General features: G+C 35.2%; 1 protein-coding gene and 1 long non-coding RNA gene across 2 annotated transcripts in view; both read right to left on the bottom strand.

Moving 5' to 3' along the window:
• Positions 1-466: 466 nt before the first annotated feature.
• Positions 467-27,464, bottom strand: part of LOC127850357 (EF-hand calcium-binding domain-containing protein 6-like) — a 52,634-nt gene continuing 25,636 nt past the window's right edge. The window contains exons 13-30 of the mRNA XM_052383333.1: positions 26,747-26,917; positions 24,148-24,222; positions 23,500-23,660; positions 21,884-22,051; positions 21,122-21,293; positions 20,528-20,785; positions 19,348-19,583; positions 18,915-19,011; positions 17,933-18,051; positions 15,915-16,148; positions 14,208-14,363; positions 13,619-13,811; positions 12,570-12,758; positions 7,553-7,780; positions 5,802-5,990; positions 4,273-4,465; positions 2,508-2,698; positions 467-1,221 (exon numbers count right to left, since the gene is read on the bottom strand). Of these exons, the coding sequence (XP_052239293.1) occupies positions 943-1,221; positions 2,508-2,698; positions 4,273-4,465; positions 5,802-5,990; positions 7,553-7,780; positions 12,570-12,758; positions 13,619-13,811; positions 14,208-14,363; positions 15,915-16,148; positions 17,933-18,051; positions 18,915-19,011; positions 19,348-19,583; positions 20,528-20,785; positions 21,122-21,293; positions 21,884-22,051; positions 23,500-23,660; positions 24,148-24,222; positions 26,747-26,917 (3,309 nt within the window). The 3' untranslated portion in view covers positions 467-942. The remainder of the gene's footprint in view (positions 1,222-2,507; positions 2,699-4,272; positions 4,466-5,801; positions 5,991-7,552; positions 7,781-12,569; positions 12,759-13,618; positions 13,812-14,207; positions 14,364-15,914; positions 16,149-17,932; positions 18,052-18,914; positions 19,012-19,347; positions 19,584-20,527; positions 20,786-21,121; positions 21,294-21,883; positions 22,052-23,499; positions 23,661-24,147; positions 24,223-26,746; positions 26,918-27,464) is intronic.
• LOC127850358 (uncharacterized) lies at positions 24,753-25,861 on the bottom strand. Its single transcript, XR_008035231.1, has 2 exons — positions 25,134-25,861; positions 24,753-24,971 (listed from the first exon to the last, which is right to left on the bottom strand). It is a non-coding gene; the product is annotated as an uncharacterized LOC127850358 (long non-coding RNA).

The following is a 27,464-nucleotide window of genomic DNA, read 5'->3' on the forward strand; positions in this document are numbered from 1 at the left end:
ATCTCATGACGTATGTGGCCAGTGTACGTGACTAGCCTGTGCATGATCTCATGACGTATGTGGCCAGTGTAGCTCCAGACTAGCCTGTGCATTTGCGCAGTCTGCTCAGAGCTACCCTTTGTGGCTATTAGACCAAACAAATTTGCATGACTTCATAGATGACATTGAAGCTCTTGACTAGACTGAACATTTGCGCAAGCTAGTTTCAAGGAATAATTGCCGCATATGGCATTAGACCCATATTACCAATTACGTAGCTCATATATTAAACAAGTTTACTTCCAGTCACTACTGATTTCCTGTAAATCTGTACTGAAATAGCTTTTAGTCATATTTGATTTTAAAGGAATAACATTACATTATTATATCTCAAGTGTATCAAGATTTATTCAAAAAATAGAAAAACATATACAACATCAAAATTGCTTTCACGTAAAACATCTATTAAATTACAACATAAATCATGTATTTTTAAATATGTTTATTGACCAGATAAATCAATTTTTTAAGAGCTTTATACAATTTTATCTTGTACATTTTATACATATATCAGTAAACATTTAATTGTTTCATAAATTTATATTATCTCATTAATTGTCATTTCATAATATTCATTTTTAATGCTTTAACTAACTTTTGATTTCGTATTCTTATTATTTATGTTCAATTCAAGTCACAATTTATTAATTTCTTACAACATAAAAACATACATGAAACATTCTTAAGTAAAAAATAGCAGATTAAATATAAAAGACCACACACACTTAAAAAATAACATATTTATGCAGCATAAAAAATAATTGTAGGCATCTTGATCACATAATTAAAATACTGATAATACTGTTCAAACATCTTCTTTCTTTGTATTTTTTAGAATTTACAATAGAATGAAGTTTAAGTTTTGACCTTAAAACTATACTATCCAATTCTTCATAAATCTATTCACGTGTTATTCAAGTAAGCTCGGATGAAATCATTATAGCTTATCTGCCCATCCATGTGCTTGTCATAGTATGACAGCAGGTGATAAAATTCGTCCTCGTCTAAATTAACGCTAAATTGTCGCAAAACATGGCGAAACTCCGCTGAATCCACCATTCCCGATCCGGTAGGATCCAGAGAGCGGAAGAGCCGTCTCATTTCTTTCCAGTTTCCTGTGACTGAATCTCGGAGCCGCATCATCGCAGCATAGAACTGGGTGCTTGTGGTACCTGCACTTCGCTGAGAAGGAAATTGATACAATGAGATTCGGTCTGAATAAACTGGGCTTAATACATGCACATTAATGTACTTTCCACTTCTATGATTATTTTTGTTAACAGGAAGTCCCTTATTAGAGAAAACCCAGTTGTTAACGTAGTAAGTGTTGTCCAGGGGTGGTATTCCAGAAGCATCTTAAGTTAAATTTTATTTTTATCCTTAAATTGGGAATTTTATTATGTCAATGTTATTTGAGGAATATCAAAAAAACATGCATGTCTTTATTGAGTAAAGAAATACAAAACATTGTAATTTTTAACTTAAGTGAAAATATTTAAGAAATGACTTCAGATGTTTCTGGAATACCACCCCTGGATTAGCATGTGCACACTGCACAGGGTGATCTGCGAAAACTCTTTACGCACATGCATTAAAACCATGTTTTTTGCAAAGAGAGGCTAATAAATTTATTAAAATGTGACCAACATTTTGATAATAAGACCAGCACAACATCAGCATGAAATCCTTAGTATTTTAATAAGAAGTATTACTCCAGAATAAACAACATTATAACCCTATCTGCTGGTCATTCTTTTAGGGCCAGTGAATCAATAATATGAGCCTTTTCGTAAAAAAATGTTTCTATGTCAATTAATGCCCTTCCCCTTAATTCATCAATTGTCTTAATTCTACTTTATCTTTAAGTGAAAATGTTTATAAAACGTGAAATTATAGAGTTATAACTCCTTTCATTAATTGTGGGTGCCCAAAACAATCTCAACAACACTATTGCCAAGCAATATATGTCCCCTACTGGCTCCACCATTGTCAGAAATTCCAGCATTGTCAGATTTTTTTTTTATTTGTTGCCATAGCAACCAGAATTTTTGACGTAGGAACAAAATGAAATGACGTGCATAATCTCCATATTGCCATCTATCCAAGATTCAAGTTTCATGAAAAAATATGAAGAACTTTTAAAGTTATCGCAGGATCCAGAAAACCACCATTTTCAGCAGTATTTCTAGTCTATTTGTTGCTATAGCAACCAGAATTTTTGACGTAGGAACAAAATGAAATGACATGCGTAAGGTCCATATTGCCATCTATCCATGTTCCAAGTTTCATGAAAAGAACTTTTAAAGTTATCGCAGGATCCAGAAAAATGTGACAGACTGACTGACTGATACACAGAGCGCAAACCATAAGTCCCCTCCGGTGAAACGGGTAGGGGACAATTACGAAATTTGGATAAATAGCCAAAAGAAAGGCATGAATATGACAAAATGAAATTCATATCCACTTACAACAATCTTGGGTGTCTTGATTTGTCGTCGGGTGAGCAAAGACTTGGGCTCATCCTGCGGTTTCAGGTTGAGTATGAAGTGGCGGAGGAAGTCCGTGTAACAGAAGCGGCCATTCTCCTTGAGGTCGTACTTCACCATCAGGTTAAGGAACTCCTCACTGCTGAGGTCAACACCGTACCGTACTAGTATTTCTGTAACACAATCATGTGTGTAAGTGTGGTATTTAATTGAGCCTCACTCTAGGAAAACCAGGTTAAATGGATATGAATAAAGTGTTGTCACAGGTTAGCCTGTGTATTGATGCACAGGCTTATCAAGGACTACACTTTATTTTTCTTTTCTTTAAAGGAAAATACAATAAAAGCCCAAAATGTTGTCTTTGATTAGCCTGTTCAGACTGCACAGGCTAATCTGGGATGACACTTTAAGCACATGTATTACGCCCTATTTTCCAAGAACAGAGCTCAATTTGATTTGAGAAAGGGATTTTGTAAAGCAGACATTGTATTTATTTAAAAGTCTGCGGTTTCTGACAAACTTAAACAGTTTTCTTATTATGTTGCACAATAAAGCCTTGTGTCATTTTTTCATGAATGATTCTATACCAGGTAGAATCTATCATATTCAACATTACCAATAATGCTGAAACAATACGCCAAAAACCGTATTGCAATACATTGTCAGTTCAAAAACCCGTATTGCAATATATTGCAATATATTGCTAACTTTTACCAGAATTATAACTCGCCAGCTAATAACCAAAACCAACTTAATAACATGAACATACCTTTGTATTGTATGTTTAGTATCTAGTTACATCCTATTGACAAGGCTAGCCTTTTTTACAAAATGCTTTATAAACACAATTAACTCGGGTTTTGGCTTTACAAAGCATTTTGTTATAAAAGATTAGTATTGTTATTTTGTCCATTGGATATCCCCATTAAACATTAAACATGTTCTGCAATTGTGTACTGTATACTGTATAGTGTATACAATAAATATCTGGGACATTAACATTAATTGATTATAAATATGCTACAATTACAATATGACCAAGTCATTACTGTTTTATTCAAACTGGTAAAGCATATTTATTGCTCAGTTTACAGTTCAACTATTCTTGCGAACTCCCATGTAACAACGCTACTCCGTTCAATAGACTTTTAAGAATGCTATTTTTACGTAACAATTTATTTTTACTTTACACCCATTTGTTTTGTTTACCTTGATATCATTATTTCGGATGGCTTTTCTAGATGAAATGTGGATGAATTTTTGTAGAATGTTCGTACCGGTATGATGAAAATCGTATCGCAATACAATATGCGGATTGCGTATTGCGATATATACCGATATACCGGTATACTGTTGCAGCACTAATTACCAAGATATTACTAATAACCACATAGGTTATAGGGTGTCAACCTAGCGATCAGGAGGTCAAGGTTTAATCCCCACTGTTGGAGCGTTCTTTAGTATTCCCCCATAGACACCAAGTACTGGTTCTAGGAAACAGAATCAAGAGTGTTTCAAAATAAGCCTCAGGCTTTCTATGCATTCGAGCTAAAATAAATAACTAACAAACTAAAAACCACATCCTATTCAGGTCAAAATGTTTGTGTTTAACACAAGGTTTTTCCATCCCCACTACCGGATGTATTAATTAGCATACAAACTCTGCAGAAATAACATCAAATCATTTTTACTGAATGATTCTTATAAACATGTCATATTACTTCAATTAATGTATACATGTATCTACCTTTTAGATCAACCACATTTATAGACCCAGAGTTCTCCGTATCTTTCTGTCGACACATCTGCTGTATCTGTTTCCAGTTGCGGTATATCGTGTTCTTCACCACATGTTCTGCGATCTCAGCGTTCACAAGAGGCGTGGTCATAGAGAGGCGTGTCTGGGACCTCGACATTGCTCCACCCCTTGGAATGTCCAGCTGTAATGTACATATGAGCTTTGAAGTGTAAAAACAGATCATTGTCAATATGCAGCCAAATAAGCTGCAGACCGGCCAGTGCAGTTACGCAGTTTGGTCAGAAGCTACACTTTTACAGTAAAGTCAAACAAGAATAATTTTCATGGTATCATTAGCAGACAGTGTAGCTACTGACCAGACTGTGCAAATGGGCAGGCTTGTTTGGAGCTACACTGGTCGCTATGGTAAAAGACCCATTCCCTGCATGACACTGGTCATATACTTGTTGTTATTATAGCATCATCAATTAAGTAAATAATTCAACATCCATTGAATACAGAGTTCCTACACGTGTTTAAAATTTGGTAAGTCGTATTTAAATTCTTGTTGTGTTTTCAATTGCCTGTTGTGTGGAATTATTAGTTGTTGTTTTTTAAGGATTCAATTTCCCTGCTTTATGAATGAGAATTTAAGAATCACATAAATGTTAGAGTATTATTCAATTAGAGATCATCTACAAAAAGTGTTTCTTCATCCATATCAACATGCATGGATTTAATGGTTGATAAAATATCTTAAGCCTTTAATTGTTGTTAATCTTCATGGAGTATCATATCCACGACTAAAATATTCGATTTGCATTTAGAACAAAGACATATTTGTTGCTAATAAATACAAAGCTCATGAATAGATTAAAAATCAAAAAGCTTAAAGCAAACGTATTATGACTCACCAATAGGATGATTTACATGTAATCATAAGATAAGTATTGAGTAAATCGTTAGGATGCCCAAAGTGGAGGGTAGATGTAAGTCGATATTAAATTAAGAAGGTGCTAATAACACATGAATTTATAGACATCCTTTTTTATACAGATTATCATACGACCCCAAGGGATTCCTGTGAATTAAATCCTTATCCAACAACAAGATGAGTTTGAATTGCAAAATACAAGATGTCACAACAGGATCTTCCACTGGATTTCTGACAGTCCCACTTTTGCATAGATCCTTGTAAGCATTATGCAAATCCCATAATCCCCATTGAAGATGTCACAAGATCAGTGGTAGGGTATGTAAAATGAAACACATTAGTTACAGTATGTATTAACCCTTTCCACTCAGAAAATGTGCAAACAACATAAAACCAGAACAGCCTGCGAGTACTTCACAGTCTGTTCAGACTTTATGCCATTTGTTACTCATCAGTATCTAAGGGTTGGAAATGTAGCCTTAAAAACTAGAATTCAGTAAGAAGTTATTTAAGTTATTTTAACTTTCTATGGGACCATTAATGCGTCAAAAAACGTATCTAAGTGGTAAAGGGTTAAACGTCACTACACAACCACTCCACATACCTTGGTCAATGATCGTCTCATGGCCAAGCTTTCTGGTCGTCTTTGTAGGTTTGTGACCGAGCGCTGGAGAGGGGTGGGCGGCGGGGGGACCCTTGTCGGACTCTGATCAGTCGAGAAGCGCTTAATGAAGTCGTGGTAGTCGATGTTACCGAACTCGTTAATGTTCAGGGAAGGCCATATCTTCTCATACTGAAATTAAGGTTTAGGACATGTGGTTTGCGTAATGCAAAAATGGGTCTTAAGGAGCTACCCTGGCCGCATATGGCATAAGACCCATACTTGCATGACCCAGATCATGCCATGTTGTATTTTCCACTAGTTTTAGCTTTAATTCCTTTGTATGACTCTGACCAACACATTTATGAAATATTTGTATGTACCTGAGTGCCTCTATGAGCATATACATTAATTTAAATGTTATTAAATAACCCATTAATGCCTAGTGGACTCTCCCATCCTTCTAAATTGGATCAATGTATTTCCAAAATAAGGGATGTCTAGTATATTTATTTCTATATTTAGAACATTTCTTACAGAAATTCTTTTAAGCAAAATGCGCACACCCTGATGAGACGCCACATTATGCGGCGTCCCATCTGGGTCTACGCTGTTTGCCAAGGCCTTTTTTCTAGACGCTAGGCATAAATGGGTTAATTGAATTTAAATAGGACATCAAACTCGGAATAAACATCATTTTTGTTTTCTATCATTGAAACGGTTCCTTTCCTTTTCCTGAAAGTTTTTTAACTGTATTTTGTAACTGCTTTCATGCCACATGGGCATGTATCATATTGGGGTATTTTGTTGTTAAATCCAAACAAAAATATAGTTTTGTTGTAAACTCAGTTTATGTATGATTTGTCAAAAATAATAAACACATCAGGTCTCAACGAATTAAACTGTGTTAATTTGCAGATCATTTGATGCACCTGTCAACACACAAACAAAGTTATTTTTCAGTGTCCATCAACAATTCTGAAAATTGTGCTGGGCCCCTACAATTTTTGGAAAAACATACAATATTACATCTAAAAAACAAGTACTATAAGAAACAATCAGGGCAACTATGGTCAAAATGCTTATTGACATGCTTCATGCCAAAATGGGCCTTATGCCATATCCTTCAAGGGTAACTCTTGCGTAGCCTGGACAGGAGCTTTCTTGTCCACTAAAAAATCATGCAAGGTTTTGTGTCATTCGCGAAAAGGCTAGCTTTTTACCAGACTGTGCAGATTCGCATGCAGGTCTCAAGCTATGCTGGCTGCATAACAACCATGTTCACATGGCGCAGATCAATTAATATCCTTCATACACCACATTAATGACTTTCATATGAAGAACAGTCTCAGCAAGTTCTTGTTACCAGAAGTCACTACACGCAAAACTTCCTATTTTTCCATGTCAACAAACACAACACAATTATCTCTCAACTACCCTTCCTGTTCGTCAGACAGCCTCAACAAGCTCTTATTAATCACTGCACCCACAAATATGTCAACATTAGACTCAACAAACACATACACAATTCTCTCAATATGCCCCTACCTGCTTGTCAGACAGCCTCAACAAGCTCTTATTAATCACTGCACCCACAAATATGTCAACATTAGACTCAACAAACACATACACAATTCTCTCAATATGCCCCTACCTGCTCATAAGACAGCCTCAACAAGCTCTTATTAATCACTGCACTCACAAATATGTCAACATAAGACTCAACATACACAATTCTCTCAATATGCCCCTACCTGCTCGTCAGACAGCCTCAACAAGCTCTTATTAATCACTGCCTTGAAGTCCTCCTTTGAAACGACCCCCATATTGGCATAGTCTGACTCAGCAAATCCCTGGGCCACGTTGTACGGGTTTGACCTCACCGCCTCGCGCAATAGTTCCTCCACTTCATCCACCGGCATCAGGTGTGGTGTCTGAGACCGGATAGACTTCTGTAGGGAAGCCAGCCATCGGTCTGAATCCTGGGAGGGAGAAATGTTGTAATGTTGAAGCATATGAGATGCATTCTTTGAAAATCGGCCTTAATGCATGTGTCTAAAGTGTAGTTCCAGATAGGCCCTGCACAGGCTACTCAGTAACAACACTTTCGGCCTACACTGGATTTTTGTTAAGAAGAGACATCCATCCAAATCCATAAAGGTGGAAAAACTCGTCACTGAATAGCTTGTGCTGAGTTCACAGGCTAACTTGGGACAACACTTTAAGCACATGCACAAAGCCCAATTTTCCTACAAAAAGGCTCATTTTTAAAACTTGGACCCACAGCTATGAAAAATCAAACTTAAATTGAGAATGCTTGGATTTAAGATTTAGCTCATGAGGTTTGATACCATTAGTTGTTTAATTATTATTAAGGTCAAATATTAAAATAAGAATGGCCCAAACACATGGTTTAACTTTTTTGCAATTACCGTAAGAATAATTAAATTTAACATTAATATGACAAATGCACCATTTATAACACATGAACATTTTTAGGGGAAGGTTCCATGCTGTGAAAACTTGCAATACCAGTTAATTGTTTTTAAAAAGCTTTTTACAGGAATCCAATAGTGTTTTTTTAAGTACATAAAAGATATATCATTTTAACTATTTTGCTAGCAACTGCACAAGTTCATTGAAAAGCCTGGCAACAATTTCACCAAGTTTACAAAAAAAAGGAAATTCACAAAAGCTGCCAAAAGCTCAAACTGCTGGCCATTTTGTCTGTATGGAAAAATGTATCCAAATACAATATTGTGTCCATTATCTTGAGTGATATCATTACTAATTAATCTAAGGTTCATTGCTAAATGTTTTATATATATATATATACATGTACATGACAATTATGCATTATTTTATTTTTGTGTTTTGTTTCTTAAGATTGCATCCACCATCAATCTGATTTGTTAAATATTTGAATGGTCTCAGATTACACAAAACGAAAACATGTGAGTTTAGAACATGTAAACACAATAATTATTTATATGTGAACATTTGTGTGCAGTTGAAAATTCGATTGTGGCATGGTTAGCTAATCTTCAGTTGTTGATTTTTATCAACTAAAAATTCAAATAAAAAACAATACACAGATAAATTGAGCACATTCTCTTTCACTCAATACATTTTGTCCTTCTAAACGGTAATTTGTTACTGTATTTACATATCATTTAATGCATCAGTATAAACATTTACCAGTTAGAATTAGCAAATGTGCATATGAAAAAAACATCTAAAAGTTTCAGTTAATGTAAATGATTTTTTTTCAAGTTGTAAATGGTGAAGGGAGGAAAGTGTCAATTGATTGTATACATTATATTTGTCACAATTGTGTATAGCATCACAAAAAGCAACCACATGGCAGTGCATGATGGGAATGTCCTTGGTGATTCACCATAGCAACAAAACAAAGGTTTTTGTCTGACTATATGTATCGCGTTCTGAGAAAACTGGGCATCATGCATGTGCGTAAAGTGTCGTCCCAGATTAGCCTGTTCAGTCCGCACAGGCTAATCAGGGACGACACTTTCCGCCTAAATTGGATTTTTGCTAAAAAGAGACTTCATTTAAACGAAAAATGTCATCAAAGCGGAGAGTGTCGTCCCTGATATATAGCCTGTGCAAGTTGCACAGGCTTATCTGGGAAGACGCTTTACGCACATGAATTATGCCCAGTTTTCTTAGAACACAACCAATATATATGATAGGCGTGGTAATAAATCTCAGAGTCCATGAGTTGCATGGTGTGTAAATGGGTTTTAGGCCATATAATGCCGCAAGCGTAGCTTAAGACCAGCCATCGCATTTGTGCAGTCTGGTCAAAAGATTCCTTGTCCACTGTAAAGTCATGCAAGGTTTCCTCATCTCATTAGCGATAAGGGTAGCTCTTGTTAAGCCTGCACAAATGGGCAGACTGGTATGGAGCTTCACTGGCAGCAAATGTCATAAGAATCATTTTCTCAATATGCCACTCATATTTTAATTTTCTGAGAAGAATCAGAAACTCTTTTGTCCATGAGGTCAAAAGTGCTTGTTGGCTAAAAGATGTGTCAAAACGAGCTGTGAATCACCAACATTTGGACAAACATATAAAATATAATGGGGGTGTGTGAAAAAAGCATTGCAAAATGCCTGATACCTTGATTGCCGCACCCTGACCATGGATATTAAAAACATAACAGATACAAAACATTTTTAAAAATTAGCCGTTATAACAGGATATGCAAAACAAATTATAAACATGCACTTAAGTGTCATTGATTTCTTTGCATTTCAAGTACAATATAATATAAGGACATATATTTATATTATATACTTCATATTTTGTTTACAAAATAAAGAAATTTCCATAACTTAAAGGTTTAATAGAAATATTTCAAAGGTAAGACAGGAACAGGATAGAAAGCATACTGGCAACCTATGGCTCCTTTCCATGAATTGGTAGCAATCTCTCAAACAATTTAGACACATAAAAGGCAACATGCAGAAGTATAAGCTCCCTTAATTGCTTGGTGGACACATAACCAGTATGAGACATGTATATTTAATTATCTGGACCCCGACTTAGTAAACATCAAATGACAAATTCAAATTTCAAAACAAATTTTGAAGTAGCATTAAAGATTGGTTCCACATCAAAAAATAGTTTTAATTATTCAGCCTCCATTTGGTTAAACCAGGCTTTCTGAATGTGCCTAAAATGTTGTTCCAGTTTAGCCTGTCCAGTCTAGGCAGAAAAAGTTATCCCTGACTAGCCTGACTGCAGAGGATAATCTAGGACAACACTTTAGGCAAATGCATCAAGCCTATTTCCCAGAGTGAGACTCAATTTATTAACCCTTTGCATGCTGGGAAATTTGTCATCTGCTAAAATGTCATCTGCTGAATTTCTAAAATTAGCATTTTCTTCGATTTTTTTCAAAGAATACTATCAGAATAGCAAACAGTTTGGATCCTGATGAGACGCCACGTTTTGTGGCGTCTCATCTGGATCCAAACTGTTTGCAAAGGCCTTTAAAATTCGATTCCAGCACTGAAAGGGTTAACCCTTTACCACTGAGATACATATTTTCAAGTGTTTGTAGTCCCTTTGAAAGTTAAATTTAATCAAAGATCTTTCTTACTATTTTCAAATTTTTACTGCTTTATTTCCAAACCTTAGATATTAATGAGCAGCAAACAGCATAAAACCTGAACACACTGTGAGTTACTCCCAGACTGTTCTGGTTTTATGCTGTTTGCACATTTTTACTTTTCTTCCATTAAGTGGGAAAGGGTTAATGGCATTGGTAGTGTTCTTATATTCCCTTAATTGTTTTCAAAATAACTAACAAAAAGGTCTAAAAGTTGTGAAATAAAAATGCAGTTGTAATTTAAATTGTCATAAGATCTTTAATAAGACTGGGCCCTGGACTCCTTTTCACAAAGCTCCTACCAGAATCCTTTGGTAAACATTTAAGATAACAATTTCAAATGACAAGTAAAACTCATCACAAAATAGTAAAAATAAAACCCCATGGCAAAATGTAGGACATTGAAAACATGTCAAACAGGCTGTTTATTGAAGAAATAAATGAAATGAATATTAATAAGAATTAACTTAAGTGACTCCTACAGAGCTTTGTGATTACAGTCCTTGGACAGAAAATTTCACCTCGAAGACAGCCTAGGGAGTAGAAAGATGAAAATGTAAATATGCTATTTAATGGAGCTTGGACTACAGGCTAATGAAATACAATGTCACACAATCAAGTACTGCCAGATAATGCATCAGTACATCACAGTCACGTAATATGTCCTATGTGTCTCAAATTGAAATGCAAAGCATATTCAACAGTCATGTTTAACATGATCAAATGATTATGTTGCATTTTGTTAACAACCTTTAAGAAAACATACTAGAAATGAATACACAAGTTTAAGATACTCTCACAGAAATATAACCAATCAATACTGGTATAATGCTATATTGTGCATCAAAAACATTGCCTTTGACCAGTGGAGCGTGTAATACTTTTTTTAAATTTCAAACTCAGTGCTATATAACCTTCCAGTCCAGAGAAGTTTCAAGTAGTTTTTCCCGCAATCTAGCTCTTGAATACTGTATAGCAAACATATCATTTATACTTTTCCAGGTAATGTTATTTATATACATTAATTACTCTATAATTAATAACTGCTGGCTACCAAAACAGAACAATTGTCATTTTTCTATAAATTTACAAACAAAAACTAATGAAAACCAAATACAACCAGAGTTAACTTCAAATATTCTATTAAATAGTAACCGTTTTATGAATTTTAAATAGAATTTCTAGTTAACAAATAAAAAAGCTTTGTGAAAGTCATAAATACATATGAAGTACATTATCAATATGCGTGTTTCTGTTCCATGTACAATAAATACATACAATATGCTATGTACAATAAATACATTAACCATGCTATGTACAATGAATACATAAACTATGCTATGTACAATGAATACATAAACTATGCTATGTATAATGCATACATAAACTTTGCTATGTACAATAAATACATACAGAATGATATGTACAATGAACAAATAAACTAAAAAATGTAAAATGAATCAATAAACTTGGTTATATATAATCAAAACATAAACTATGCAATGCACAATGAATACATAAACTATGCTATGTACAATGAATACATAAACTATACTATGCACAATGTATACATAAACTATACTATGAACAATTAATACTGCCTCAACTAAAATACCTCAAACTCTTACTATCTCACCTCCTGTTCAGACATTGTGAATCCATCCAGGAACATACAGTAGTTGACTTTATCGCCTGCAATGGTCAGTTTAGATTGTATGGCCTTCCATTGACCATCGGTCATCTTGAAGCAGAACAGGTCAAGTACCCGACGGAATTCTGCCAGGGTTATACGGCTGGTACCTTGCTTATCAAACGCTCCGAATGCCTGTGAAAAAACACAAAATATACTGAAATCTTTGTAATAAAAACTATGGCTGACTTGTAATCAATGTGTGATGTTACACTGATATTTCTTAGTGCTTTTACAAATACAGAGTTGGTTTCACATCAAAGTAATTATAATTAACTAATGAGAACATAAAAGCAAATGGCTATGAAGAAGACCAGTTTTAGCTAAAACACTAAAATTACCCAGGGATTGTCTACTCCTACACCACCCTGTCAGCCTTGTTTAAGGTCAAACAAGATGTGTTTGTTTAACACTATGTCCCCCCATATATTTGACCTTTGACCTTGAAGGATGATCTTGACCTTTCACCCCTCAAAATATGCAGCTCCATGAGATACACATGCATGCCAAATATTAAGTTGCTATCTTCAATATTGCAAGTGTATATTAAATAAGCGATTTTGACCCATATATTTGACCTTTGACCTTGAAGGATGACCTTGACCTTTCACCACTCAAAATGTGCAGCTCCATGAGATACACATGATGCTAAATATGAAGTTCAATATTTCAAAAGTTATGGCAAATGTTAAAGTTTGACGCAAACCAACAAACCAACAGACAGGGCAAAAACAATATGTCCCCCTGTATACACTGGGGGACAAAATAGCTTGAGCATGTACATATAATGGGGATGACATAGAGAAGTTTAAAAGAAATGTGGAATAACTTTGCTGCCCAGACTTATATTTACAGACCAGCAGACCCACTGACCCAGTAACTGCAATATACCCCCTGCAAGGGTAACGAAATCCCTCATAAAATTGTACTCACTCACAAAACACAGGAAAGAGACAAATAAACAATATTATGTGAGACAGGTGCTCATATCTCACCCTTTCCAATATTTCCACATTAGAAGCCACAAGCTCTCTAAGCCTATGTTCTGCTTCCTGATTGGTCAGGTTTGGCTGTTCTTCTATGCGCACTTCCTCCCTTCTGTTCCCATAGCTGGACTTGCGACCTTCTTCAAAAGCCGCCAAAAACTGCTCATAGTTCAGACGACTCTTGTTTGTGGTCAGGCCACACCTGGCAGGAAGAAATCAAGAAATCTATTTAAGTTGCCATAATCATATCCATGGTGATAGCTAGTCTCCATTTCTTGACTTGACTTCAGAATAACAAGATAAAGTCCCAAATTATTTCAATGACAAATTTTAGGAGCCCTGCCAATGTTAACAAACTAAACTATTTGACATTTAAGTGTCAATACAAATTGTGCACATGAAAATGGAAAAATTTAATCAAATGGACAAAAACAATTGCAGTAAAAGGGTAAATCAATAAATAATAAATATCATGATTAATTCTATCATTATTTGAATGATTATGGATCACATTTGTAAATTAACGCACAACTGTTACCGACTCAAGTTCAAATAATTTAAGCTAAAGTATCCTTATAATGTAGAGCATGTCACTCACCTGTCTAGCAATGTGAAGAACTGGTCATCGTCCAGGAAGAGGTTGAAGTCTATGAGGACCTTCTGCACCTCGTTGAGGGAGAGTACTCCCTTCTTGTTGGTGTCGTACTTGCGGAACGCTTTGTAGAAGTCATCATAGTTGTCACGGATCTTGTCCCTGCGGTTACGAACAACTTAGTAGAAACAAAGATAACCAAGATACAGTCAAATTTGGGAGCAATGTCTGGTCAATAATAAAGACAGATTAAGGAATACTGTCTAGTCAATATTTCAACCAAATTAGGGAATATCTAGTTGATTGTTTGGTCAAATTAAGGAATAATGTCTTGTGAATACTTCAGCCAAAATATGTAATTATGTCTTATCAATAAGTCAGTCAAATTAGGAAAAAATTTAATTCTATTTAATAATTAAGTGGTTAGAAAATATGGTGTGAGTATGTAAACAATATAGAAAATTGTCTGTTAACAAAATTTAATGTTCTACCTTTTTCTTACTCTTAAGTTCTATTTCACTTTATAACTAAAAGATGCATTTTTCACATCAGCTTAATTGTTCTGTTCTTTTTCAAGGGGCCTTTTCACAGATTTTGGCATGTATTGAAGTTTGTCATTAAATGCTTTATATTGATAAATGTTAACATTGGGTCTAAAAATCTCCAGTAAAAAAACAAGAATACAATTAAAGAATTTTTAAAAAAGTAACCCTCAACGGGGCTCGAACCACTGCTCTATCCACTAGACCATTCGCTCTCATGCCATGACAGACGTATTTTTTACTTTATATATGCAATCCTTGTGGTATCAAAAAATACACCGACAACAACAGAATTCTCCAAATAATTCAATCGTTTCGCGTTGCAACGCTTTATAATTTTCAGGTTTTTAAATCGTAAAAAGATGCACATAATGGATATTTTAGAGCATGGTAAATGTTCAGTTTTACTGTTTCCTCACAAATATCATAACTTCAATGAAAATTTGCGAATCTGAAACAATTTTTTTCAATTTTGTCAATTTACCAAATGGTGAAAAGATCCCTTTAAAGTGCTGCATATGCAATGGATAGAGCATCTGTTTAAACAGACTTGGATATTTGAGGCAAATTTACCAATATAAAAACAATTGACTTAGTGGTTTCAGGCAAAAATATGTTTTTATGATTTTCCTAAATAAAGACATGTTAAAATTGTGACCACCAGGATGGGGCCAGTTTTAGCCCAAGGTACATAATTTGAAAAAATTCGTTTTGGTTTTCAAACAAGATGACTTTTAACGGCATTTCCTATATAAGGCTAAACTGGTGACCCCCTGTTTTGACCAAAGGAAGATAGTTAGGCCAAAAATGTAGATGACCTCTTAATAAATCTACCAACAAAATATAAAGGCCTTCTGTTTGGTGGTTTGAGACACAAAGATATTTTAGGTTTTCCTTCAACAAATTTATTTTAAGCTTGTGACCGCTGGCGGGCCAATTTTCACCCCAGGGACATAATTAGAAAACAAACTTTATAGAGGAACTTTGCATGATGCTCCATACCAATAAAATGGAGGTTAAAAATGTTAATCTAGTAAGAAAAGTCTAAAATTAATTTGATTTTGAGGGGACCACAAACGAGTCAAAATGCGTATCTGAGCCATAAAGGGTCAATAAGACCAGCTCCCTGAGCCGTAATGTGTCAATAAGACTGGCTCCTTGCGCCACTCACTTCAGGGCCTGTTCCACTTCTTCCACGCTCATAAATCCCGCCCTGTTGGCCTGTATCTGGGTGATCCTCTCCTGTTTCTCCTGTTGGGACTGTGTGTGGTCCTCAATGAACTTGCGACTCTTGTCGATGATCTGAGCGGATGTGCCGAAAAGGTCGCTCGGGGTGAATTCCGACGCACCAATCTTTTCAAGGAAATTTTCGTGTGATATGTAACCTTCGTTGGCAGTGTCAAACCTGTATGAATATTGCACAGTTAAAACATGTTCAACTAAACAGAAAACAAAATAAAGAGTTATATGAGCCTTGCTCTGGGATTATGAGGCTTAATGTTGTATATTAAGTATCAATCCAGATTAGCATGTGTGGACTAAACAGGATATTTGCTAAAAAGAGACTGTCTTTAAATAAGAAATACAATAAAAGCCCAAAGTGTCGTCACTGATAAGCCTGTGCATACAGCACATCCTATTCTTGGATGACACTTTAAGCACATGCATTAAGCCTTGTTTACGCAAAGCGAGGCTCATTTTAATTACAGATGTTAACTGTTTGATTATAAGATAGCTTAACTATAAAACAAGTCATGACTTTTATTCCAGTATGGATGTGAGCAGAGCTCGAAATAAGATGCGTTTCTGCGTATTTATGCATTGAAAAATTAAAGAATCGCTTTAAAACTTGGCCCAGTACGTAACATTCCGCAATACAAATCTTGGTACGTTTATGTGATCGATTAAAGTGTGTAACAAGTTAAACCAATAATCGAGTTGAGTGTTTAGTGTAAGTTAACCTTTGAATCAAAACTAAGTCAATCAAAAGAACCTTGTAATCAAAATGGCGGTCCATCGTGTTCGAAAACGGGACGTTTAAAGCAAACAGCGGCTCCTGCAGGAAGTAACTGTATATTAAAATATGCAAATAGAAATAAATCTTATGATGCTTCTAGAATTGTTTAACTAATTTTAAGCGCTCTAATTGTTGAAGAAGTTTATAGTTGACTTACATAGACCACAGGCAGTGTTACTTTATTTTCAATTGAAAAAGCAGTGCCAAAACTTACTTTTATTGCAAAATGACGTTTATGTACTATATGAATACGATATGCAAGAAAGACCCAATCAAGGCAGAGATACATGTACAACTCATGTAAGTTGAATATTGTAAAGACAGTCTGTTAATATCATCATTTAAAATTTATTGCACTTATTAATAACAAATAATGATATTTCTAGATTAAACGCGCTATGTACTATGTCAGTTTTCTATAGAAATGGAAAATTCCCCTCAATATTCCTAAATACTCTTTATGGCTGAAACAACGGAGTAAAGTACCCTTTAACAATAATATCAGGGGGTAAAATACCCTTTAGACTAAATCCTTATCTGGAGCTCTGGATGAGAGGTTAATATACACTAAAACATACCTTAATACTGTCAGAAAAACCAACAGCAAAGTTCACATTCAAATCTCTTAATTCAACATTATTCAATTTACTAAACTATTAACCATACACAACAAATAACTATACATTAAAGCCTGTCTTTTGGAAAACCAGGCTTAAAGCATTCTGTAAAGTATCGTCCAAGATTAGCCTGTGAAATCTGTAATGCTTATCAGTGGCAACACTATCAGTTTATAGGGATTTTTTATTTAAATGAAATCTCTTGCAAACGAAAATCCTGTCTACATAAAAAGTGGTATCTATGTACAAAGTGAGTTTTTATTAGCTTTTGCTGATTGCACACGCTAATCTGGGACAGCAATTCATGCACATTTAATAAGCCCCGTTTTTTCATAGCTGTTTAATTATTTTTGGAGACTTGAGCCCAAAGATGTTTCTAAAACACTTTTAAAGCAGATTACAGAGTTTATAAATTAGTTAATTTAAGCTTTAAATGTTTGTTGATAATTAAAATAAGATTTTAAATTGAAATGAGTATTATACAAATGCATGAATGACCACAAATCAAGAAGAATAGCTTAATTAACCAATTCAAAACAGCATCTTTACACTTACATTTTCCATAGTCTAGCAAACTGTTCATCATTCACAGGCATAACAAACGTGAGAAGCAACTGTCGTAGATCTCTTCTCTTCAGCACACCATTTGCCTTCGTTCCCATCTTAATGAATGCCTGCATTTGACAAGCGATGATAAAATAGTTTACAATAATTTCCAATAAACTGCAGGGATATCAAATATGGGCCCATGAACCCATGGCCCCATAAACTTTGTGTGGATAACTAAATTTTCAGAAAACAACTTTGCATCTACACCTATTAGTTTCTAGCTATGTGTATATACTTTATTTTGTTGAAAGCCAAAGTCTAATTGAGACACTTTCAAGTCTATTTCTTTGGTAGAACTAGTACATCATGTCTGTTTCTTTTAACTCTTTCAGTGCTGGAACCGAATTTTGAAGGCCTTTGCAAACAGTTTGGACCCAGATGAGAGGCCACAAAACGTGGCGTCTCATCAGGATCCAAACTGTTTGCTATTCTGATAGTATTCTTTGAAAAAAATCTAAGAAAATGCTAATTTTAGAAATTCAGCAGACAACATTTAAGCAGACGACAAATTACCCAGCATGCAAAGGGTTAAGAAGATCATCCAAACACTCCCAGAGTTATCAAACTTAAGACCTCTCAATTTCAAGGCAGAAACAAAATGAGCCATATCAGGCGAAAATGGGTTTCATGCATTTTGAGGCCAGCATAGCTCCAGACCAGCCTGCATATCTGCGCAGTCTGAAAAGAAGTTAAACTGTCTGCATCAAAAACAAAAAACTTTGTTTGACAGATTAAATGGTTATTCAAAACCAGACTGAGCTATTGTGCAGACTGGTCTGAGGCTAAGCTGGCCGCAGGTAGCATATGACCCATTTTCGCATGATGCAGCTTATAGCCATTATTCAATTCAAGCCTTAAACTATGAATCTTCCTCACAATGGACTTGAATGTATTACAACTTTACATCCAATCTATACATTCAAAATACCTGTGAAAGGTCTTTGAATTGCTGGTGAGCCTTTTGCTTGATAAGATCAAACGCATCTTCGGCAGAAAGCTCTGGGGTGGGTTGCGTCTGGTTGAACCTGCAATTAATCAAAACTGCTTCAATAATCTTATACAGGAAATTATTGGGGTTATACATCACAGCTAAATAAATATATCTTAAGAATAAATATTTTAAGCGAATAAAAGAAATTATACATATTTGTCTTAACAGCAGAAACCACACCTGAAAATGAACAATGAACTAGAAATTCAGAATAATAGTATGACCCTTTGGTAACAGGTACTCAAATTACAAAGCCCCAAGCTCAGAAAAACCTTAAACTTTGAAATTCTTATTTTTAGCACACAATGAATAGCTGATATTAATTCTTAGAAATACAGGGCATCAATTTGGAGTGGTAAAAAGTACTCACCTATGAACAGAATTTAACCACTTATGTCCCTCAGGCTTATCTCGTATCTCGAACCGGTCCAAGAAATCAGGATAGGTTATGCGAGTATGCTTGGTTATCCCATGTTTATTGCAGAGTTCTTCAAATTGCTCATCGGTCATAATACACATAAACGAGTCTAACAACCGTCTAAAACTGTCCTTCGTTAACTGCCCAGTATGTTTTTCGTCGAATTTGTAAAAAGCACTACGAAGATTCTGAAAAAAGCAAGGACATAAAAATGACTGCATTAGTACAAATAATTTTCTAAGGAAATGACACTCAATTATATAGATCACTTACATACTATAAGGCCACAACAAATTTATAATTGCCTTACTGATTTTTGTCCCCAAAAATTGGAGAAAAAAATCAATTCCATTTTTATTTTGTTAGACCCAAGCAAAAAGGGCAGAATAAAACAACATTTGTCAATTTAAGAAAGGAATAGACAGCTTAATGCTGCCACTTTTTAAATGTTTAACAAAAAATAGAATGAGTATGTTGTAAAATATGTTTGCTTAACGAAGAATGAATAGAAAAGCATCAACTAATCCTTATAAAAAACTGGACACTGTGGGCACAATATTAAAATAAAAGTACATTTATTTCAGTTTACATTGTATAGGTAGGGCATCTAATAATATTGTTGTGACCAAAATGTAAAACTATTGCAATTCCTTAAGATATCTAAATGTTAAACAAAAATCAAATAATATGCTAATAAAAATACCATACTAAAAGTAGAGCATACCATAAGGAAACATAATTAAACAACTTTAAACATACTGGATAAATTCAGTTGTCAACAAACTTTTCTTTAACTGTCAAGTGTATCACAAGTTTATAAAGATTAAAAATGGGCCATGCACTGTGAAAAGGGGATTTAATGCATGTGCAGTCTGCACAGGCTAATCAGGGACGACACTTTCCACCTAAACTTGAGTTTTGCTAAGAAAAGACTGTCTTTAAACAAAAAATATCCTAAAAGCTGAAAGTATCCTCCCTGATTAACCTATGTGGACTGAACAGGCTAATCTGGGACGGCACTTTACGCACATGCATTAAACCCCTTTTTCACAGAGCACGGTCCAAATATATTTATTCTTATTTGTTTAACGTTTTACATCATCTATTAAATGCACAGCTACAGAAAACTCACAGCAAAATTTTCCCTCAGCTTACTGGCCAGCTTCTTCTCCACCTCCTCAATGGTCATTCCAAACTGGTCACCACGTATGGGGTTCACGCGATGATTACCCGAGCGAACAATGTCCTCTCCCGGCCCCCCTAAGCGGTGATCATGGAAATTGGCGATGAAATCCGTGTACTGCATTTGACCGCGCTCGTTGAAGTTGAGTTTCGATACAAGGATGTTGAACTGCTCATCAGTCATTCCGAAGCCAAATGAGAGGAGAACCTGAAGGAAACAATTAAGGTTAAATGATGGGCAGTCGATTTTTACAGATTCAGCGGCTTCATAGGAAAACTGAGTTTATAACATGTGTGCAAAGTGTCATCCCAGATTTAGGCTAATCAGGGACGACACTTTCCGCTGTAATGAAATTTGTCCTTTAAAAGATGTCTTTTCTATACAAAACTCCAATCTAGGCCGAAAGTGTCAAAAGTGTCAATACTGACCAATATACATGTATCCCCTTTTTCAAATGCTACATTTAATTTTCAGTAGGAAATGAATCTGGAGCAATAAATGTAACTCAAGACCATGAAAATACATAAAACATCAAATACCTACCTCACGCAAGCTTTTTTTAGACACTGTTCCCTTCCCCCTTCGATCGTATGCTAGGAAGGCGTGTCTGAATTCCTGGCTGTGCTGAGAGATGCGATCCTTGAGGCGCGTGACCACTTCCTCTGCTGTCATCTCGCTGGTGCGATTGTAGGCTATACCAGTGATCTTGGAGTGCCTGCAGAAGAAATGTATGATAACCTGGGCCAGGTTGAAAAAAAAAATTATGGCCAGTTAAGTTAACAAACTGTTAACTTCAGACCTTCAGAGCATTGATTTTAAAAGCAATATTATAAGCAAATATATGAAAACTAATTAAGAATACAAATTTGTTTATAATTAACATATATATTTAAGTCTAAACAATTGTCACATAATAAACTTGAGCCAAAAATTAAATTCTGTTATCTTAACTGGACTTTTTGAGCAACTGTGCCTCGATCAGTTCACTGCTGCATCAGAGATATGGTAAGATAGCTTGAGCATGAGTGATTTGGTAAGATTTTATCATTTCACTCTATCTTGATTAATATGGTTAGATTTTATTATTTCACTCTAGCTAGAGTGAATTGGTAAGATCGTATCATGTCACTCTAGCTTAATTGATATGGTTAGATGTGATAATTTCACTCTAGCTGCACAGGCTAATGGGGAACAAAACTTTTAGCTTTTATGGTTTTGTTCAGTTAAAGGAAGTCCCGAAAATCCAGTTAAGATGGAACTTGTTGTCCCTGATTGATTGGACAACACTTTACACACATGCATTACCTATATGAGAGATCGTCCTGTCTCCTCCTCTCCCTCTCATGGCTGCCCTCAAAGATCTGCGTGCTCAGCCCCTGCAAGTCCCCTGGTCTCACGTCCACCTGCAGTTTCTCCAGGAATTCCACGTAGTTCACATGAGTCTCCGTGCGGTCCGTACAGCGACCAATCATGCTGTAATACAGTACAGTTAATATAACCATTCATTCAAAACATTTTGTTTACAATGAATTAAGCCATATTTTCTCTAAACACTGCTGATAAAAACGTCACCATTTCAACGTTTATTTTTGGTGTGCGTTTGGTACAGTGACCCATAATGCTGTAAGAAAGTCCATTTGACAACAGACCAACAGAATATTGTGGTCAAAACATCAGCCAATCCTGCTGTAAGAAAGTCCATTTCATAAAAGATTAACAGAACATTGCGGTAAGATCATAGGCCAATAATTCTGTATTAGAGTCTAATTAATATAACCATCCATTAAGAACACATTTTTATAATGTTTATGAATTTATTCATTTATACCATGCCCTTCAGTCTTTTTATTAAAGACCAACAGAATATTAACAAGAATCTATTTCCTGATAATGTCTCTGCAGTACTCATTAAATACAAAAGGATACAATTTATTAAAAACTATAAACAACAGTTGATGAAATCTTCCATTATATTAAGATGAAACATCTACAAGTTTTTAATTAGTATGGCTCCTTTCAAGGAGGTGCAAAACTTGAATACATGTATTAGTATGGCTCCTTTCAAGGAGGTGCACAACTTGAATACATGTATTAGTATGGCTCCTTTCAAGGAGGTGCAAAACTTGAATACATGTATTAGTATGGCTCCTTTCAAGGAGGTGCAAAACTTGAATACATGTATTAGTATGGCTCCTTTCAAGGAGGTGCAAAACTTGAATACATGTATTAGTATGGCTCCTTTCAAGGAGGTGCAAAACTTGAATACATGTATTAGTATGGCTCCTTTCAAGGAGGTGCAAAACTTGAATAGTAGTAAAATAAATCTTAAATCTGTGTACATGTTCTTCACATTCACACACAATGACAAAAAGCTTTGCATTGCTTTATAACATCAATTGCCATCAGGAGCATAAACTCTGCTAGAAAAGCCTAATATGCACTAAAATAATATCATGCACATTTTACACACTATAAACAACACTCCTGTAAAGTTTCATCTGTATACTAAGAAAACTGAGATACAAGTTTGCGACAATGATATCTTTTTGTAAACCAAAAATCTGAGAAAAAGTCGCTTAGGAGACAAACTGAATCTGACAATGCATACTTCTTTCATTGATACATGTTTGTTACTAGACATTTATTTGTGTAAAAAGATGGCAGTATTTGTTGCTCAATTTTCACGATGTATAAAGGGAGCTACCCCTCCTCCATATGCCAGTAAAATGATACAGCATAAGAATCACCAAACGCCTACACAAGTTATTATAAAAAGATGGATAACTTATAATTTTGGAAAGAAGGGTTGGAAGTTCAGAACATTTGTACTAATGCTTTTTAGAAGTAGGAAAATGTTGTTATTTATTTGAGTGAATAGTGAATAAACAGCACCCCCGAGTCTGAATGCAACCCCTACATACCTCTGTAGATGTTCCTCTGACACAGGCAGTACGTAGTTATCGAGGACCTTTTTCAGGTTCTTGTGGCTGATGTGACTGTCGTGTTTGAAGTCGTAGTCCAGAAGGGCACTGGACACGTTCTTCCAGTACTCTGTGATCTTCTCCTTCAGAATCTCTTCAATCTGTGTACAATATATGCATGTGCGTAAAGTGTGGTCCCAGATTAGCGTGTGGAGTCCGCTAATGAGGAACTACACTTTCCACTTTTATGGAATTTTTCATTGTAAGAAAGTCACTTCTTAACAAAAAGCAGATCTAGACCAAAGATATCATTTCTGATTAGCCTGTGCAGACTGACAGCACAGGCTAATCTGAGACAACTCTTTAAGCACATGCATTAAGCCAGGCCTTCCAAAAGCTTGGTTAATATATATTTGTTATGATCAAAACTCACTTTATTTTCCAACTGTACAATTCCATAAGTACCCGTTAGTGCATGGTGTAAGTATGCCATGTTGTTCAAATATAATTAACCTTGATACAGCTTTGTTTTATTCTGCCAGTTCAGTGATTTGAAGAAGACAAAATTTGTGAGATATCATGTCTTGCTAACATTCCTTCCATTCCATCAATTTTTAAATCATGAACAGTTGTGTGTGGAAGACTTACTGTTTCCCAGGCCATGATGGCAGGTTTGGTGTGCTCATTCACTCGGTGTACAGAGTTCAACCACTTGTGACCCTCCTGAAAAGGTTACAACAAACATTAGCAGTGAAATATACAGCCATCTTGTTGATCAAATAAAGTTCTGTTGACTGACCCATTGCAAATGCCCAATATGGTAAAAATGTTGCACTAATAGGAACAAATCTGAACTTCTGAATATAAATGGTAAATACTGTATGGCTAAAATGAGCACTATAAACTACCAATTTTAATCACAAATGCATAATTTTCTGTAATGCATTTATTTATTTTACCAAATAAGCAAAATTTAAAGACATATCTGTTATCGTTTCTTATTTTTTGTGTCAAAAACATTTAAGCTCTAAAAGGTGTTTGCATTTACAATTCAACATATATAACAGTAGCATGCAACAACACATGTACTAACATTCCATTTGCTCTATTATATATTTAAAAGAAATGTTTTTATTGTTTCAAGTCAATTTGCAGTTTTTCTGATTTATAGAAAACAAGGGACAAAATTGTCACAAAACCAGGTTTTCATTGTGAAAAAAAAATCTGATAAAGGGAGAAAACTCAAACTGAACTTTTGAAATGACCAAAAAAAATTAACCCCCTTTGTAAGTTTTTTTTTTTTTTTAAATCTATTTTTAGTCGTGGCGACCTTGACATTGGAGATATTGACGTGATTCTTTCGTGGGACACACCGTCCCATGATGGTGAACAAATGTGCCAAATGATTTTAAAATCTCACAATGAATGACATAGTTATGGCCAGGACAAGCTCATTTATGGCCATTTTTGACCTTTGAACTCAAAGTGTGACCTTGACCTTGGAGATATCGACGTAATTATTTCGCGCGACACACCGTCCAATGATGGTGAACAAATGTGCCAAATGATTTTAAAATCTGACGATGAACGACATAGTTATGGCTCGGACAAGCTCATTTATGGCCATTTTTGACCTTTGAACTCAAAGTGTGACCTTGACCTTGGAGATATCGACGTAATTATTTCGCGCGACACACCGTCCAATGATGGTGAACAAATGTGCCAAATGATTTTAAAATCTGACAATGAACGACATAGTTATGGCCCGGACAAGCTTATTCCGCCAGCCCGCCAGCCAGCCAGCCCGCCAGCCAGCCCGCCCGCATTCGCCAATCTAATAACCAGTTTTTTCCTTCGGAAAACCTGGTTAATAAAACCATGAAGTTGTACCCTGGAGCCGCTCAATACCTGCTCATCAGAAAAGGCTATAGTAATGGCTCACCTACATCAACCTGATACTAGTTGAATTTTTCAGCTAAAAGAATTAATTGTTTCCTATATTTGTAAGTATTTGTTTGTGCAAGTGTTTCACCATTTAAAAAATGGCAAAGGCATACATTTTATGCTTAGTTCAACTTCACTTGATTCAAGTACAAAACCTTATACATGAAACTTAACAGTATTATTCATGCATAATGGTCTTATCAGATAAATGTTTGCAAGCTATAAATTGCAGCCGAAGTAATTTTTGCGAGATTGTTTTTATGAAATTTGCCAAACATGTAATAATAACAATGAATTATAAATCATTTCATGCAAATGTGCCAGCAATGTTTAATGCCCAACTTGGGTAACACAGTGAAGGAATGACAACAGATAATTACCTCCAATGTTGACCTATTCGTTAGGCAAAATATTACCATTGCATTGGTCAAATAAATTGAAATGTGTACACAACAATTGCTCTACCAAATGTACAAAACCAAAGTGTTATAATTATACAAGTGTCACTATCTCCCTAATTATAGATTGCCAACAGAATACCTTAATGGCCAAAAGAAATTTTGGGCTCGTACCAGTTTTGGGAGGTATACTCCCCAATGTTGCATGTTATGAATTAAGGAGCAAGTTATACCAAACATCTTATAGAAACATAATCCGGAGTCGAAAACTATTGCAATTGTTAAAGTACATGTCGATTATTAAAAATCGCAAATGAACAACTTACAATCAATGCAAGACAAATCAATTTATTTTGTTTAACAATTTATGTTGGCCATTGACAGACATAAAATGTTTCAGCATTGTCCAGTACATCCCCCATCCTTTATTGTTTGAGCATGATAATCATTAATATTCCATCAACCCAAAACAGTGGGGCTTACTTCACATGTCACACACATCAATTGTGTTTATAGAATATCCCTCTCTACTTCACTGGGAGGAAGGGGGGTATAAACATCAACAGTGTTTTTTGGTGAAATTTTGGACCCATTCAAAATCTTAAAAAGAATTAATAATTTCTCAAAAATGACTGCCAAATATTGCAAATTGAATATTTTCACACACACATATAATCATAAAAATTGTCTATATTTATCAAAACATTTAGTTAATGTTTCTATCCAGCTAAAAAAATTGAACCTTGGTAAAAATAATAACAATAATTTTCTTGTAAACTTTTAAATTTTTGTAAGTAAAAAAAGCAAAATCTCCCAACATTTGTTAAAACAACGTGATTGTTCCCAATCCAAATACCGCTGCCCCCATTCCCAAATGGAAGAATATAAAAGCACAGTATACTGACTGGTCCATCAGTCTCCTCAAACAGATCCAGAAACTTCTGGTACGAGATGTTGTTAGAGTGATGGGGATCGATGCGCTCCATCAACTGCTTGAATCGATCCTCCTGCAGGCGGATGTTGAACTTTTCAAGAAGGCTTCGCAACTCCGCACGGGACACACGACCTTTGTGGTTCTGAGGAGATAAGATTTGCATCACATAATATTTAATGCATACTTAAGTAGCATTGTTTTCTTAACACTTCCCAAAATCGACCAATAGAAATTAACCCTTTACCACTTAGATACATATTTTGACGCATTTATAGTCTTTTAGAAAGTTATATTTAATTTAAGACCTTTCTTACTAGTTTCAAGTTTTTAAGACTTCATTTTCAACCCTTAGTTACTGATGAGCATGCAGCAAACAGCATAAAACATGAACAGACTGCGAGTTACTTGCAGGCTGTTCTGGTTTTATGCTGTGTGTAAATAGCCATTTTCACTTTGCTTCTAAGTGTGAAGGGTTAAACACAGCGATATTGGCACTATATTTTTTTTAAAGCTTCTGTCCCTCATAAGCTGTCTTTATTGTATTTTTTCTCTACTAGTTCTTCCTCTTGTACATAAAGCGTCTTAAATCCCAAGAGAAAATACGTAGTATAAACTTATACTCACTTCAGTGTTTTTCTGTCATTAAAACAATGCTGACACCATTTAAGACGTATTCTGGGAAAATTGGG

This window comes from Dreissena polymorpha, chromosome 11, assembly GCF_020536995.1.
Source record: "Dreissena polymorpha isolate Duluth1 chromosome 11, UMN_Dpol_1.0, whole genome shotgun sequence".
In the NCBI taxonomy this organism is placed as follows: domain Eukaryota; kingdom Metazoa; phylum Mollusca; class Bivalvia; order Myida; family Dreissenidae; genus Dreissena; species Dreissena polymorpha.